Raw genomic sequence first — 18612 nt, 5'->3', positions numbered from 1 at the left:
AAGGTTGGTGAACACATGGTGGTACTGGGAGGGTGGTGTGCATAGAGAGGGCATAGAAGCTCTATGCCTCTTCTTCCATTTCTTGCCAAATGCATCTCTCTCCTCCATTTACAATCAACTAGAAATAGTAAGTAAAGTGCTTACCTGAGTTCTATAGTAAATTATTGAACTAGAGAAAAGGGTCATCGAAACCCTAGGCCTACTGTCCTGAGGTGGAATACTGGTTGATGTGGGGGAAAAAAACCCACATAGTTGGTATAGAAGTATTGTTAGAGCAGAAACAGTTCAGAAATAGGTATAAAGTCTCAATTTTGCAAGATGAAAAGAATTCTGGAGATTGGCTATATAACAATATGAATGTACTTAATATTACTGAACTGCACACTTAAGATAGTAAATTTTGTGTTGTATTTTACCACAACTAAAAATAAAATTTAAAAAGGGGAAGGAAATTCTGACACATTCTACAACATGGCTAAACCTTGAAGAAGACATCATTCTAAGTAAAATAAGCCAATCACAAAAGGACAAATACTCTACTTACATGAAGTACCTAGAAAAGTCAAATGTCAAATTCATACAGCTAGAAAGTAGAATGGTGGTTGCCAGGGACTGGGGAAAAGAGGGAACAATGAATTATTTAGTGGGTACAGCGTTTCAGCTTGGGAAAATGAAAAAGTTCTAGAGATGGGTGGTAGAATTACATTCACAAAAGTATATAAAAGTATTTCATGCCATTCAACTGTCCTTAAAAACGATTAAAATAGGGGCACCTGGGTGGCTCAGTTGGTTAAGCATCTGACTCTTTTTTTAATTTTTTTTTTTTTTTCAACGTTTATTTATTTTTGGGACAGGGAGAGACAGAGCATGAACGGGGGAGGGGCAGAGAGAGAGGGAGACACAGAATCGGAAACAGGCTCCAGGCTCTGAGCCATCAGCCCAGAGCCTGACGCGGGGCTCGAACTCACGGACCGCGAGATCGTGACCTGGCTGAAGTCGGACGCTTAACCGACTGCGCCACCCAGGCGCCCCAAGCATCTGACTCTTGATTTTGGCTCAGGTCATGATCTCATTGTTCCTGAGTTCGAGCCCTGCATTGGGCCCCTGCTTGGGATTTCTCTCTCTCCCCTCTCTGCCCCTTTGCCGCTCACACACACTTGACTGTGTGCACACACTCCCTCTCAAAATAAATAAATAAATACAAACAAACAAACAAAAAGATTAAAATGGTGGTTTTTATGTATATTTTACCACAGTTAAACAGTGGAGGCGGGGAGGGAGAGAGAAGGAGGGAGGGTGGGAAGAGGAAGGAGACAGAAAAATGGAAAAGAGACGGAGGTCTGACCTAGGCAATATGGGAATCTCAGGAAGACAGGTTGAGAAAATGAAAGAAAAGCAATAAATGAAAATGGCTGAGAATTTTTCAGAACTGAAGAAGGAAAGGAATCTATAGATACAAGAAACATAATGAACCAAGCATCATTTAAACACACATACACTGTAATGAAAGAGCAAACCACCTAATATAAAGAACAGTCAAGACAGAAAAGAGAGATTCCCTAAAAGAAATGACAGATAACACACCTTTCTTTCTTTTTTAATGTTTATTTGGGGAGGGAGGGGGAGAGGAAGAGAGAGAGAATGAGAGAGAGAGAGAGAGAGAGAGAGAGAGAGAGAGAGAAAGAGAGAGAGAGAGAGAGAGAGAGAGAAAGAATCTCAAGCAGGCTCCATGCTGTCAGCACAGAGCCCAACACGGGGTTTGATGTCACAGCCATGAGAGTATGACCTGAGCTGAAATCAAGAGTTGACACTTAAGTGACTAAGTCACCCAGGTGCCCCCTGATAACACACTTTTCTTTTTTTTTTTCTCACACTTTTCAATAACAGTAACATTCACCACACAAAGAATTATTATCTTCAGATAAAAAAACAGTCAACTTAGAATTATGTATGGAGTAAAACCATCTAATCAGAAAAACAACAAAAAAATATTTTCAGATAAACAAACCAAAAGATTGTTTATCACCAAGAGACCTTCATCAAACAAACATCTAGAACATGTAGCATTTGAGGAACAATGAAGAGGATCTCAGAATGTGATTTGAGAAGAGATTGAAAGTAAAAAAAATTATCAAAAGTTGTGGATAAAACAAATATTGCCCATATAAAATAATAATGTAGATAGGTTTAAATAAGAGACAGCATTAAACAATATCAGTCAGGAGGGGTGTGATGAAAGTCAAAATGTTCTATGGTTTCTGCAGACATATAGACTGATAAAACTGAATAGAACCAGGAAATTGACCCACACATCAATAGTGACAAGACAATTCAGTGAGGGAAAAAATTCATTGTAAAAATTCAAGTGTAACCATTAAGAGAACAGAAAAACAATGAACAAATTCCAAATTAATGAGGAAAAGAAGGAGAAAAAACATCAATCCCCTCAAAAGAAGTAAAAATAGAACTGTAGAAAAAGACAAAAAGAAATCACAAACAAGTCCGTGTACATCCATTATCATAATGAATGTAAATGACTAACCTTTCCATTTAAAAGGCAAGAGAGGTCAAGAGTTTACTCAAAAAGAAAAGGAAAAAAAAAATCTAGCTAAACACTATTTTAAGAGATATTTGTAAACTACACGTTCTACAGATTCAAAAAACCCCATTAAAATCCCACCTAGCTCTTCTGTAGAAATTGACAAGTGGGTTCCAAAATTTACAAGGAAATAAAAAGGACTAAAAAGACCCAAAAACAATTTTTAAAAAGAACAAAGTTGCAGGACTTACCCAACATGGTTTCAAAACTTACTAGAAGACTAGGTGATGCTGGCATAAAGACATATATAGATTATGAAATAAAATAAAGTCAGGAAAGTAACCCACATATTGGTGGTGACAAGGCAATTCAATGAGGGAAAAAAGAGCTTTTTCAACCAATAGTGCTAGGCAGAGTTTCTCATCATTGACAGTTTCAACATTTTGGACCAGATACTTCTTTGTGGTGGGCGGGGCATCCTATACCCTTAAAGGTATTTAGCAACATTCTTGGCTCTACCCACTAGATGCCACAAGAACTCGTTTCTCAGTTGTGACAATCAAAAATGTCTCCAGAAATTACCAAATGTTCTCTGGGAGGCTAAAGCACTCTCAGGTGAGAATCATTATGCTACAACTAGATATCCATTCAAAAGAAGAATAAACTTTGATCCCAACATCACATCTTACACCAAAAAAAACCTTGAACATTCACACTCAAACTATAAAACCTCTAGGTTAGGGTTTTTCAACACAAGCATGACTGTCATTTTGGGCTGGATAATTCTTTGTTGTGGAGATGTCATGTGCATTGTAGTATGCTTAGCAGCATCCCTGACCTTTAGCCAGTAGATACTGGTAGCATTCTGCCAATTGTGACAACCAAAAATGTCTTCTGACATCGCTAAAGTCCATAGGGGTAAAGAAGTAAACATGATCCCAGGTGAGAACTACTTGGGGTTGGCAAAGATTTCTATACTAGAATACATAAAAGCACCAACCATAAAACATTTTGAAAAATAAGACTTCATTAAAATTAAAATTCTGTTCTTTGAGAGACATTGTTAAAACATGAAAAAACATGTCACAAACTGGGAGAAAACCACAAATATAATAGACCTGTATTCAGAATATATAAAGAACTTCCAAGACTCAATAAAAATAAAAACCAATAAAATCAGCAAAAGATTTTAAAACATCATTGCTCATTAAGGAAACTAAAACCACACTGAGACACCCAAGAAGTTGTTAAAATGTAAAAAGATTACCAATACTAAGTATTAGCAAAAGTACAGAGCAACTGGAACTTATTTTTAAGAGAAAGAGAGCACGGGTGGGGGGGGGGGAGAGGAAGAAGAGAGAGAGAGAGAGAGAGAGAGAGAAAGAGAGAGAGAATCTTAGGCAGGCTCCGTGCTCAGCGCAGAGCACTACTTAGGGCTCAATCCCCCGACTCTGGAATCATGAACTGAGCCAAAATCAAGAGTTGGGATACTCAACCGACTGAGCCATCCAGGCGCCCCAAGGGAACTCTTACACACTGTTGTGAGTGTAAAATGGTACATCCATTATGAAAAAGGTGGGCAGTTTCTAATAAAATTTAACTACACATGCCATACGATCTGGAAAATCTACCCCTAGTTCTTTAACCCTCCCAAAATGAAAAAAATGTTCCTAAAAAAACTTGTATAAGAATGTTCACAGTAGCTTTATTTATAATTGCCTCAAACTGGAAATAATACAGATGCCCATCAACAGATGAACTGATAAACCAATTTTGGCATAATCATACAATAAAACAAAAAGGAATAAAAATGAACACATTATACATATTTGTGTCAATGTGGATGAGTCTCAAAAAATGCTGAATGAAAGAAGTCAGACACAAGAATACACTGTGTGCAATTCAGTTTTTATGAAATTCCAAAAAAACCAAATCTAATCCATGGTGACAGAAAGCATACTGGTGGTTTCCAGGGCCATGGATAGAAAGAGGCAAAGAGATCTTTTTAGTGTGATGGAAATATACCATACCATGATTGTGGCATGATCATACAGGTGTATACATTTGTGAAAACTCAGTGACACGCACTTAAAATGGTTCCTTATTATATGTAAGTTATGCCTCAATAACATTGATTTTTAAAAAAGAGCTTATTTAGTATGTAATGACTATATGCTCTAACAACATAGATACAGTACAATCTTTTTTTTTAAAAAGGGAAAATAGGGAGATCGTATAAAAAAAAATTTGTACAGTACAAGCCTCATAGATTTTACCAGAATGACTCGAAAAGACTCAAAAGCCATGGGGCACCTGGGTGGCTCAGTCAATTAAGCCTCCTACTTCAGCTCAGGTCATGATCTCTTGGTCCATGAGTTCTAGCTGCACATTGGGCTCTGTGCTGACAGCTCAGAGCCTCAAACCTGCTTCGGATTCTGTGTCTCCCTCTCCCTGTCCCTCCCCCACTCATACTCTGTCTCTGTCTCTCAAAAATTAATAAACGTTAAAAAAGACTTAAACAAAAAAGACTCAAAAGCCAGTATAAAGAGCTGTCACTGGCTGAAGTTGGTCTTGTATGAGCTTCAAAAAGAGTAACTGCAGTGGACTAAAACCCATCAAACATGTTTAATTCTATGATTTAATAATAATATTTTTAAAAAAGAAAACACCGATCAACTTTGGAGAATAAGAAGGAATCAATTTTTTTGAAACTCGCACATAAGGATAAAAGAATCTAGCATTTTTTCCGCTACATGAATTGGGGGACCAAATACATAAGGGAAAACATATCTTAATAAAATTATTCCAACTAATAAATACAAATAAATGATGCAACTAGAATCCTACAATCTTGCAAACCCCAGTGAATGAACAGATCTAGGCACTGAGCATGAAGAGCTGCAAACACCACACAAAGAAACAACCAGACATTATGTCCCACCTGATTAAAGAATAAAAAATCTATGTGTTAAATCCCTTTGGCCAAGACTAAATCTGTTCAAGCTTCCAGACCCCAATGACAATTTGTAAGAAATACAGAGAAAAGAGAACATGTTGAATGAACATCACTGCTAATAAGCAATCAAAATCTAGACTGTGGGAAAACTTTATAGGTCAAATGACCCAAGTTCTTGAAAAGAGAAGGTTTAAGGAAAAGAAAGGAATTGAGGAGGAACTTGTAGATTAAGAGTCCTTTTTATCAAATAGAAGAAAAAGGGTCCAACATATACAACCCATTAAAAGTTTTGTATTTTGAATATACAAAGAACTCCCACATATCAATAACAAAAAGAAAATCTACTAGAATAAATAGCAAAAACTTGAACAGCTGATTCATACAAAATGACCAATTAGTATATGAAAAGATGAAGTCTTATTTTATATACATATATCCTCTAGATTGTTTAAAAGTGAAATGACCTTAAGTGTCAACTTGAGGATATAGAGCAACAAAACTCTCAAAACTGCTGGAGAAAGACAATAAAAAAGAATCAACATGGTAAAGGGAACCCTGAAAGCGATGTTATATTTTTAGGGTAATTAGGGATATCCCCACTGATACTTGGCATCTGAACAGAGAGAGACTTTAAATCAAGACACTACTCCATGCCCTTCTCTGGGAAAAAGCTGCCAGAAAGATGGGAAAAGCCAAAAGCCTTAAGGCAGGACCATGCTTGGAGTATTCAAGTAACACAAAGGCCAGTAGGTTGGAATAGAACAACTGGGAGGGAGGTATGTAGGAGACAAAGCAGGCTGGTGTGGGGGGGAATTGAGAGGGGGTGATCACAAAGGGCATTGTAGAACTCTGTAAAGACCTCTTTCTGAGTGAAGTGAGAAACCATTTTAAACCAGTGACATGAGGGGATGTGACTTAGGTTTTAAAACCATCATTCTGGTCTTTTCAAAGGCACTATTAAAATAGGAAAAGCTACAATTCCTTTTCTATATGGAAAAATATGATACTTGGTTTGAGTATATCACATATAGGTTTGGAGAAAATAAACACGTAATGCTTCCTTTTATTTAGAAGAATCATTCTTTTAGTTGATATTAATAGCAAAATTTCACCTTAAAAAGTGTTCAAAAAATGGTAAAACTAAAATCCTCTGCTGTCCCCCAATTTACAGTGACCAGTTTTTTCTTTTTAATTATGGTAAAATACACAGAAAACTTACCATTTTAAACCATTTTTTACATTTAAGAGTTCAATAGTGTTAAGGGTATTACAATGTTGTGTATAATGACTAATTTTAAAGACTTAAAAAAAATTCAGACCAGTGTTGATGTTTTTAGATAAACTCCAATACAATAATACATATTATTAATAAAAACAAGTATGAATATACTACAGTATATGATTTTGAGATGCTAGTATTTCCATTATTAAAATATGTGATGAATAAAAGACCTAATACACACAATTTGTTCTCTAAATTGGTGATATTTCCATATGATTTTGGCAGGATCATCACACATTTTAAAATGCTGTTATTGCTTATTTCTCGGCAGTTTAAATAAATGTGATTTTTTTTTTTTTTTACCTCTGTGAAGAGACGAGCATCATCAGAAAGCATATTATAATCCTGTGCACATTTCTTTGCAGAATTCTGCAAAAACTTTAGGAATTCAGTAACTTCTTCATTCACATGTTTTTTCATATCCTGATTTTTAAAAAAGTAGACACGTCTTGGAATAAGAAGCTTAATTAAAAACAATCACCTCTCAATCACTGCTCTAATAATCTGGATTTAAAGACTAATTAAAGTATCACATCCAAAGCAGAAATCAGAAACATAGTAAGAATTATTATATAATAATGGCAAACATGTTATTAAAAACACTACATTGTATGTAAATGTTAAAACACTATGTTGAACACTTGCAACTAATACAATATTGCATGTCAACTACACTTCAATTTAAAAAAATTCATAAAAATAAAAAAGCAAATGACTATTGTACTACCAATTTAGGAATCAAGCTTTTTCATAAAATGCTCTAAATTAACATAAAAAAAGACAAACATCCAAATGGAAAAATGTGCAAACAACATGAATAGGCAAGTTATAAAAAAAAAAATAGAAATGGCTTATAAGCACATAGGAAAGACTTACTTTCATTACCAAACACTGTAAATTAATATGAAACAAGGGATCACCATATTTTCCATATCAAATTAGAGGCAAAAAGGTAATGCGCAGCGTTAGTGAAGATACATATTTTTTTAAAGAAAATTTTCATACAATAGTGGTACAAATTGGTTTAAACTTTTTGTAGAACAATTTACTCAGGTATAAATACAGATTGAAGCCTTAAAAACATGTATAGTTTTGATCAGGCAATTATATTTTTAAGAATTTATCTTAAGGAAATAAGTATAAATGTGAACAAAGAGTTTGCAACAAAGATGTTCAATACAGCATCATTTATATAATTGAAAACTTAAAACTAAAGAAATTAAAAACTTAAAATTGTTTGTGAGCATTGTAAAATTGTATTGCTAGTACTTAAGATGAACTGGAGTGAAATATGCTCAGAACTAAAGGAAAATGCCTATTACAAAAGAACCAACAAAAGAATGAAAGCACCAATGCTCTATCAATTAAACTCTTTAAATTTCCATTTTTGTTAACAGGATTGTACCTAAAAACATAAAAGCAAAGTTAAAATATTTTTTACTGAAGCTGAAGAATAGCATACATACCAAATACTGCAAGTAGTCATTTTTATTTATTCCAACAGCTTTGGAATTTGCAGGAATTTTTGCGTATTTAACCAACAAGTCCACATAACTCCTCTGCTCTCTCTGTGAGAAACGAGAGAAACGAGGATAAGGAACTCTTGGTTTTGGAAGAAGAACCATTCCAACTGTGGTTTTAACTTTTTCCTTTGCTTGAGTTGCTGAACTAACTGCCGGCTCATTTTCTACAGAACTTGCTGAGGCATTCAAATTTTCTCCTATACGTCTGGAAAAAAAAATACAATTTACAAATATGTGCTTTTCACATGAAGATTACTATCATGGAACTTCATGATTCTCAATCACCAGGGAGAATATAGCGTGATTAACATAGTAAATTCCAGATTATTATCTAACTCTGCCACCTGCATTTTGATGTTTAGCCATTTGGTGTAAATTAAGTATTCTGCAGGATACGATCACATTACAAGTTTACCTTCAATTATCTGATGGAGAGGGAGAGGCAAACTCCTTAGATAAGTTATTCAATTTGGAACTATTTTCCCTTTACTCAAGAAGGGTAATTGCTCTTTCCAATCAATTATATATGCAGATATTCCATGTTTACATTTTATTACAATAGAAGTTGTTTTCATTTTTTAATTTTTTTTTAATTTTAGTTTTTGAGAGAGAGTGTGAGCAAGGGACAGGGTGAGAGGGAGAGAGACAGAATTTTAAGCAGGCTCCCTGTTCAGCACGGAGCCCGACTCAGGGCTTGACTGCAAGACTGTGAGATCATGACCTGAACCGAAACCAGGAGCTGGATGTTCAACCCACTGAGCCACCCAGGCACCCCAACGATGCGAGCTGTTTTTAAAAGCTTAAATTCTTCAGTAAGTGACATCCATTAATATAAACAAAAGCCACTAAAAGCAGGATACGATGAAGTCACAAGTTCACAAATTGATTGAAATTCTAAATTTTCTAGTTTCCTTTGCTTTAATTATCTCAAGATTTAAAAAGAAAATTCCAACACTGTGTGCCATATTTTAGGGAAGCAACAGTGGTTTTAGAAAAGCTGTACAATTCTCTATCACTAGTACATGGCTGAATCCATGGAAATGTCTTTATGCCTTGAATGAATGCAAAAGAGAAAATCTGGTATTATCTATGATGAAATGCACTAGATGAGAAAGTGGTAACTACATGGGGCGCCTGGGTGGCGCAGTCGGTTAAGCGTCCGACTTCAGCCAGGTCACGATCTCGCGGTCCGTGAGTTCGAGCCCCGCGTCAGGCTCTGGGCTGATGGCTTGGAGCCTGTTTCTGATTCTGTGTCTCCCTCTCTCTCTGCCCCTCCCCCGTTCATGCTCTGTCTCTCTCTGTCCCAAAAATAAATAAACGTTGAGAAAGTGGTAACTACAGAACCTGTTATCATATCTATGAAACGATACCTGCAATTTCTAAAAAACCATCTTTCTGCCCCAGTGAGGTATATGAACATGAAGTTCTTATTCATAATCTGTCTCTATTCCTAGTATTCAAATGAGTAACGTACATTTAAAAAAATATTTATTTATTTATTTATTTTGAGGGGGGGGGTGGGGAGGAGAGAGAGAATCCCAGGCAGGCTTGGCGCCGTGAGCATGGAGCCTAATAAGCATTGAGCCTAGGCTCAATGCCACAAACGATGTGATCATGACCTAAGTAAGCTGTGATCAAGAGTTGGACGCTTAAATGAATGAGCCACCCAAGTGCCCTAGCAATCTACACTTTTAATAAGAGAGTTTTAAAGTACACAAATACACACACATACAACTACACTTCCTTAGCTTCTATTATTCTATTTTCCATAGCAGTTAACTGTTCACCGTGATCTGGTTCCAAATTAAATAACAACAATAACACAAGAGGAAGGGAAACTAATGAGAAGGATGGCTGTCTATTGATTCATTCTTCATCTCCCCATTCATTAATATTTACTGAGTGAAAGGGGCGTCTGGGTGGCGCAGTCGGTTAAGCGTCCGACTTCAGCCAGGTCACGATCTCGCGGTCCGTGAGTTCGAGCCCCGCGTCAGGCTCTGGGCTGATGGCTCAGAGCCTGGAGCCTGTTTCCGATTCTGTGTCTCCCTCTCTCTCTGCCCCTCCCCCGTTCATGCTCTGTCTCTCTCTGTCCCAAAAATAAATAAACGTTGAAAAAAGAAATTTTTTTTTTTTTAAATATTTACTGAGTGACTATCATGTGCCAGGCTAATGCTGGACACGGGGGCACAATACAGTCTCTATTCTCTAAAACTTTGCAATCAAATGGATATGTACATTAATACAATGTAACTATGGAGATCTGAGGTTTCCAAACTGGGTACATACTGAATAGGTGATAGAGAAGAATCCTAAGGTAATGGGATAAGGGATTAAGAGGGAGAAAGGGGAGACACAAGAAATATTCAGAGCTGTGGCTTGCAATCATGACAGTATTAATTTCTTCGGGGAATTTTAGAAGCCTGTGGCTACATCCGGGTTGTCACAAAAGAAGGCATGTAGAGAGAGATTAAGGAACGCTAGATGCCTGTAATGTAACATACGAGAGTGTACTACACAATTTTCAAAGGTCCCTTTAGGCTTTCTCTGATCATATACAAACAAACCTGGTCTGTTATTACTTATCCTACCAATACATTTTATTCTCTTTTATTTTTATGATTCTTCTATGGCACAGTTTATATTAACCTTTTCAATCTAACCTTGTTCATTTTAGCTGGTGCACTGACTACTGCATTATATTTTCTAGTGCAGTAGTATCTATGCATTTACATATTAAAATATATAATATGTACTCTTTTCTTTGATTTCACATTTATATATCTCGGACGTTACTTTTAAATATAATGTCGGAGGCTAATTCCATTTCAGGCTAGTAAAGGAGGTATCTCATCTCTTATAAATATTTGTTATGAAAAGTGGGACGGTGTTGGCCTGATAAAGCTGAGAATTATCAATCTAGATCTGTATCTGGATAAAAGGTGAGCCCCATCTAAAACCACTGCTAATTTGTTTTAAATCAGCTTTATAATACTAAAGCAAATACAGTAAAAATGCAAAGATTCTTAGAAAAAAAACAAAATAAAGCAAAATATTCAAGAGTACTCTTCTAGAGCTAAACTAAAGATGGAAAAGTAATCAAAAGAGCTGGTTAGTGGATGGGAAAAGAACTTTGGAAATTAAAATACAGATGCTTAGACTGGCTCTGAAAATAATACAGGTGAAAGAAGACATACTTAGCTACTAAAGTTTCTCCAATAACTGTATAAAAATAAGCATATTTTAGGTTAACAAAATGAATATTAACTGCTGATCTTGGGAGAAATGTATTACAGCAAATTGATTTCTCACTAGAAAATGTCTTGAGAGCTATTCAAACCTAACGGTATTGTGTCCGCAACTCTTAACAATACTGCTTCACAGCTGTCTCTCTGAATATGAGAACATGTCTGTCCTTGTGGCACAAACTGGCAAATTTAATTAAGCTGCTGCAGCAACAAGATGCTGACTCAGATATGCCAGAGTAGGAATGTCAAGAAATTCTAGCAGTTTAAATTGGCTACATTCAGCAAAGAATGAAATGGCAGCACATCAAGATCATTTCCGTGTGCAGTGCTGTCAAAATCTTCATCAGGGCGCAGGCCAAAAGCATCTGACAGGGTTTCTCTATGCACATTTACAGCATTATATTTTATTTCAGTTGATGGTTTGAAGTTTTTCCCCTTCATTTTGTCAACTACCTACTCTCCTTTCTTAAAGTTTCTATGAAGAAAAGGCAGAATTCAAACTTAGTTTCCTATGCTTTACGTCTACTGGTTTAGGTGGCTTCTTAAAGTAGCATTTGGAAATGGTGCTTCTAACCTCCATCTAAAGTCTACCTGTACCTTCTGGATTGACTTACTTTTCTATATTTGACACGTTAAAATTTCATAATTTTTTAAATTGGAAGCTACTTTCCCCCTTGCTGGTTTAAAGCTCAGTTATAAATATCTACAATCAGAAACTTTGATTTAAAAAAAGGTAAATGTTTACTTTTCAGTAGAGGGAGAAGGGCTGAATAAAAATCTCATATCACTGAAAGCAGAGTAATGAGAGTTACCAATATTTTCCTGAATATGATGGGAGAAGGCAAAACACACAAAATTATGGATAATAAAAATTTTACATTTTTTTCTAATATTTCCATCAAGAAAACAGCTGTAAATTACCACAGTCTGAAAACCCATTCCTTACTGTGACAAAACTTAGTAAAATTTAACGTGAGCAAAAAAGACTAGAAACATGAAATCAATGTCTTGTGTCTTTATTTTTTCTGTGCCAAAAGGTAAGTTACACTAATAAATTGTTTTGTGCTATACAAAAATCTAAAGAAAAACAAGCATATCCTAAGAAGAAAATATTTTAGGAGCTGTACCCAATTGCCAGCAAGATATCCTTTCCCTTACGTAATTCAGACTATAACCCACATCTAGGATATGCTGACTAGAACCAAACTTGAAAAGAACCATTAAAATATGGTGTGCCTGGGCGGCTCAGTTGGTAAAGTGCCCAATTCTTGATTTTGGCTCAGGTCATGATCTACAGCCCTGCGCAGGGCTCTGTGCTTGGGATTCTCTCTCTTCTTCTCTCTCTGCCTCTCCCCTGCTCATGCTCACTAGTGCTCTCTCTCAAAATAAATAAATAAATTTCAAAAAAAAAAAAAAAAAAAGAATCATTAAAATAATTAAGAAGCAGGATAAAGAAAATGAATATTAAAAATTTTTAGTCTGAAAAGACGATGGCTGAGATAAATGTACATAAAACGGTGAGCAGTGTTTTGTTTTTTTTTAAAGATATATGTTCATTTTACCTTTAAGAAAAGGTAAAGATATACATCTTTACCCTCTTCTTCCAGGATATTACAATTGGTAGGCATTCTTTGATTCAAGTAAACAAAGGCAATTCTTTATTTGATAGTAAGTTTTAAGAAATTAAAAAAAGAAATTAAGGTATCCTCAAGAAATGGTACAAGTTGAGTAACAAAATCAGCTTGAAAAAAATCCATAGATACATTTATACAGGATTTACTCAACCTTCTATAGCTGATATTGGCAAAGACATTATAATTATGCACTTGGCAAGAATGTTGCTTTTAAAATTGCCTCTTTAATACAACATCTGCTTGCTTTTATGTGAACTTATTTATTCATCTGATAATCAAAAAAGCATTTTTTAAATGTTTTTAATGGCAATCTGGCAGCATCTATCAAAATAAAAAACATACATACCCTCCTCTTACAGGAATTTATCCTACTTATATCAGCACATGTATAAAATGGATGCTCATTGTTTATAATTGGAAAGGGATGGAAATAACCTAAATAAATATCAGTGGGGTCAATTAATTGATTCCAGAGTCATCCTTAAACGTTTGGATTCCAAAAGCTGGGTTGAGAGTACAAAATCATTATTTCTTAAAAGTACCAAAGTGAGTCTAATGAGCCAATATAATGAGGCTGAGGCAAAAGAGACAGAAATATCACTATCACCAGAAAGCCAGGAGAGTGAGATGTCTTCATAGTCAAGAGCTCATTGATGATCCTGAGAGGAGCAGTTTTAGTAGACTACCGAGGGTGGAAGCCAGATTACAGTGAGATGTTCAGTGAAAGCAAAGGCAGTGGGATGTGCAGTGACGTGTTTTCTTCTGTTTTATTCATCCATTCTCCTAATCTGTCTTTTGACTGGAAAGTTTAATCCATTTAAAAAGTAATTATTGAAGGGATGGACTTATTATTATTGCCATTTTGTCAAACGATTTCTGTACGCTTTACAACTGTTTGTCCCCCTTTTCCTCCCAGCAAACACACACGAGTTTTTAAAGAAGTCTAAGTACAAATGAGAGCAGAAGTAAGAAAGTAACATGGAATCCAGGGATTGAGCAGGAAAAACTTGAGCACCTTTAAACACTGAAAGATGAAAATACAGGAGTAAGAGCAGATGCTAATTGACAGAAAGGGTACTGAGAAGGCAGAACAGATGGGGGCCCATTCCATATACAGGCTGGAAATATGCTTCCTCCACTGCAAAATGAGTGAAGAAAAGATGAACGTAAATGTTGAACTCTAGAGAAGCTCCCCAATTCCTCACTTGGCGTATTTACAGTCCATTCTAGTAAATTCAATTACTTGGTTTCAAGATTCATCCACAATAACAGCCAATCACAAAGGAAAGGAGATGTTACAGGCAGGCAAGCAGTGAGAAGGGAAAATTACCACTCAACAGGCATGTTCATAGCAGAGAGAAATTTGGCAGTATCTATCAAAATATAAAATGCATACACCATCTGACCGAACAATTCAATTTCTATGAATTTATCTTATGAAAACGATTACAAGAATTTCATCAACGTACTGTTTATAATTACAAAAAAAAGAGGAACGAACATATTTTGCAAATTCAGACTACCTAAATGAATTGAAAGTAAATCTATATAATGAAGTATTAAGCAACAATTAAGATTAAGCTATGTGTAGAGGCATGGAAAACTACACAAAATATTATTTTAAATGAAAAAAGCAAACTGTAAAACAGTTTCTTAGTATTTTACGTTATTTATAATATGATGCCATTTTTGTTTTTATATCTATGTGGAGAAAGATCTGAAAAAATTTATACACACACACACACAAACAAACCAAAGACTAGCCATCCTTGGGTACTGGGTTCTTCCATTTTCTAATTTTTACATTTCTATAATTTGAATGTTTAATACTGGACACATTTATAACACTTCAACTGCCAGAAAAATAACAATCAAATATGAAAACAAATAGCCAAATAAATAAATACATTACCTGTTAGATAAAACACATAGTTCTTTTAAACTTGGAGCCATGGAATGATCTTTATAATTTTCTTGAGAGAAAAATGTCTTAAGGCCATTTTTTGGGGAAACATCCCTGTGAAACAAAGTAATTAACTTACATTTGACAATTCAGAATCTCATGCTAGACTAAGCAGCACACTGGTACAACTGTAGTTTACAACTACTATTGCCCCCTATACCCTTTTCCAAGACAATCATTTCTTAATAATTTCAGTTTCATGTACCAGATGTTTGAGTTTAGATGTTTTACTTGGGTAGCTTTTAGCCTAGGCTCATTCTGAAATTCTCCAGTTCAAATAATCAGCCTTGCTCCTTAATACCCAATTAAATGTCAGAGATACTTAAGAGTCAAAGAACAGACTGAAGTATAATAAGAGCCTGTCAGGGGCAGGGCTCACCCCAGGCTCTTAGTTTTGTTCCATGCATTATTGTGCCAGGCCAAAAGACACTACAAAGACTGAATATCTTACCTATTTTCATTAACTTGGCCAATGTGATAAATGGGGTGCCTCTGCTAAAACCACTTCAAGGTCTTATATGATTTTCCATAACATCATAATTAGAGACTAAGCTATTATAGTGAATGCTTTCCATATAGAAGGCATCTAATAAAAGCTGGCTGAAGGAATTAGAAAATTAAAAACAATGAGAACCATAATCTATAAAGGACAAAGATTATCAGGACTCTGTGGAAAAAGGGCTACAATACTGTGCAAAGGTTCACATTTGGTTTCACAATGTCAATGGCATTTTAAGAGCATCTGTGCTGCATCTGAATACATTCTTTATGGCAAGGAGCATAAATGTACATGCCTTCTACAATTTACAGTAGAAAAGTCTATCAAATGGTAACTTCTGGCTGCCCATTCCCCAAATAGGAAATCTTAGCACATTTGCTCCACACTAATTTCTGTTTTTAAAAGTGATTATCAAAAAAAACCACTGTGATTAAAGTACAAATGATAAAAATTAGAATGTCTTACTTGCTATGTGCCAATGTAGTTTCTTATGACTCGTTATGGTACTCTATCTGTGAAATCTCATTAAATTATAAGGATTTTGTATACCATACAAAAACAAAGTCAGAGACTCAGGGACAGTGAGCTCCCTGAAGGAAGGGAGTACTGTTTCCAACAACAACAACAACAACAAAAAAAAAAACACTTACTGAGCACATACTGATTGAACCTTCTGAGTCAGGTACTATTTTAATCAGCTTTGTCATCCCTTGTAACTTTAGTATTCTCTTTGGCTAGCAAAGAGTGGATGCTCAGTAAATCTGTGTTAAACTGATCTAACGAAGCTATGTATTAGATCCCTACAAAACCACGCTTACTAAGTCTGCTATTTGTGAGGTTCCCATATATTTCCAAAACAGTCTATGCATTTATGTAACCACTTGATATAGACTCTAACAAAATGAAGCTTGTCTACTCTTAAAGAGGTTTTTCTATTACTTGTACAGATACAGGCAAGGTTCTTGGACACAAGAAAATTCTAGCCTGTCTCCTTCGCTGAGAGACCAACAATAAATACATGATGAAGCAATACCTAGTAGCAATCTGAGTGATGAACTATTGTCATTTTTAGGAGAGGAAGTGCAATCAGCTATAACTCAAAAGTGCCCAGTACGTGAAGACAAGATCCAGGTACATTCTTAACCATTAAACTTGTATCATCTTTGTGTTTCCTCCAAATCTCTCCAGGCCAGAAAACTCTCCTTTGCTAAACCAGCCACCAGTCCCACTTCACTCCTCTTTAGAATACAAACAGATGTAACTCACCAGTTCAGCCTGGGTTCACCCATGGCCATCATGGAGCTCATATTTCTAGATTTCTGCTTCACTCTAGCCCACAATTCTGCTGCCTGGCAGTGCAGGCTCCCACGGAGGCAGGATTTCTCCAGAATCTACGCTCAACCCAGGAAAAACCAAAGGTCAGGATCAAAAGCAGGTGACCGGCTGGGCCAGGGGCTGTTAACCTAGGTGTAAGAAGAACCTTTAACACCTACCCTCAACTGACAGGGACACCTAAAAGAGAATACAGCAGACAGATGAATATTCCCAAGGTTCTTTGGAGCAGAACAGCAATGCTGATGTAGGAGTCCTTCCCCATTTAACTTACTCCAGTAATGTAACTCTCAGGACACTCACTGAGGAAATAAAAGGGTCAAAACAGAATGGTGTTCTCATTGGTTACATACTAAATCACTTACAGCATGGCGCTGTAAGTCCTAACTCAGATCCCCTGCACTCCCTTAATGCCCAAATAAACCTTGCTTCCGTTTTCCCAAACATACACGGCATGGGGCAGATTCTGGCAAGCAATCCTGGACAAAAATTCCCTGGTTATCAAGAAGCTTTCAAAAAGAATCTCACTTTTGAGGAGGCTGAGGTCCAGGTGACTTAAGTGACATTTCACAGGATCATACAGAGGAATCACTAGGATTGCAAATCTGGGTTGACCACTCTATGTTCACTGCTTCTCCTTCATCCGGAACGGACTGATAAGTGGTATGTGAGAAAGGAGCAGTCACATTTAAGAGTCGGTCTCTCGGTACCTGACGGGCCTGACCTGCTCCTACATAATCCCACCTCTCACATTATGACCCGTGTGGGGTTGGGGAGGGAGGGTCGATGAAGGTAAAAGGAATGGCTGCGGGAAGGGGGCGGAAGGAGAAACAAGGTTCCAGAAAGGCAAGTTAAAGGGGTGACCAAAGCCGTGGGAGGGGGCCGCGCCAAAACCCGGAGCAGAGGGTCCTAGTCCGGCCGAAGGGGCCGCCATGTTCCCTCCTCCCGCCCTCACGAGCGCCCGCCTGCAGGGCAGCGCCCTTCCTTCCGCGCCTCTGCTGCAAAGCAGCCTTTCCGCCCACCTCTTAGTCCGCGGCGGCTCTGACCCGGGCCGCGGCCCCCACTCCACACACGCTCCACCCCACTCCTTACACTGTCGCGCGCGCCCTCGGAAGGCCTTATTTAAAGGACGTAGCCGCGCCGTCTCGGCCCTGCGTAATGACGTATGCAACGACGCCGGGGGCGGCGCCCGAGTACTCCTTCTCGTATTCGGGGTATTTCGGCTAGAAATTGCGAGGTCCGGTGCGTCGCGGCTGGCCTGAAGGAAGGAGCCAGGGGTTGCGTGTTGTCCTGGAAAGTCCTCGACCTTGAGGGGATGATGAATTAAAAGGAGGACGGGCGACAAGTACAGTACTGGAAGGACCCAATCAGACTTGGTTGTGACCTTAGGCTTTTGTCTTAGCTTCCTAACCCTGTCTCCTCACCAGTAAGGTGGAGATATTATTAGCACCTACTTGGTAGTATTTTTTAAAGGATTACATGAAATAACGGAGAAAGTTGTGCTCAACACGGTACTTTAGGTGTCACACCCCACTTTAGATGTCAGTTTCCACCAGCAGCCCCTCTGGCTCTCCCACTAATTTTGTTCTCATTCATTAAGGAAAGATTTATTGAGCACTTACAATTTGTGCTTGGTGCT

At 37.0% G+C, this 18612-nt stretch overlaps 1 protein-coding gene across 8 annotated transcripts in view; it reads right to left on the bottom strand.

The window, feature by feature from the left end:
• Positions 1 to 18107, bottom strand: part of ICE2 (interactor of little elongation complex ELL subunit 2) — a 64073-nt gene extending 45966 nt beyond the window's left edge. The window contains exons 1-7 of one of the 8 annotated variants that reach the window (XM_047863942.1): positions 17996 to 18059; positions 17502 to 17626; positions 17135 to 17275; positions 16908 to 17032; positions 15092 to 15196; positions 8244 to 8505; positions 7081 to 7200 (exon numbers count right to left, since the gene is read on the bottom strand). In XM_047863942.1, the coding sequence (XP_047719898.1) occupies positions 7081 to 7200; positions 8244 to 8505; positions 15092 to 15196; positions 16908 to 16948 (528 nt within the window). In that variant the 5' untranslated portion in view covers positions 16949 to 17032; positions 17135 to 17275; positions 17502 to 17626; positions 17996 to 18059. Of the gene's footprint in view, positions 1 to 7080; positions 7201 to 8243; positions 8506 to 15091; positions 15197 to 16907; positions 17105 to 17134; positions 17276 to 17501; positions 17627 to 17995 lie in introns of those variants that run through there. The other 7 variants (XM_047863943.1, XM_047863939.1, XM_047863945.1 and 4 more) reach the window with 7 other exon arrangements.
• Between the last annotated feature and the right edge of the window lie 505 nt (positions 18108 to 18612).

Source organism: Prionailurus viverrinus, chromosome B3 (assembly GCF_022837055.1).
Source record: "Prionailurus viverrinus isolate Anna chromosome B3, UM_Priviv_1.0, whole genome shotgun sequence".
NCBI lineage: Eukaryota > Metazoa > Chordata > Mammalia > Carnivora > Felidae > Prionailurus > Prionailurus viverrinus.
The sequence above is the reverse complement of the archived record's forward strand: the minus strand, read 5'-3'. Positions and strand labels throughout refer to the sequence as shown.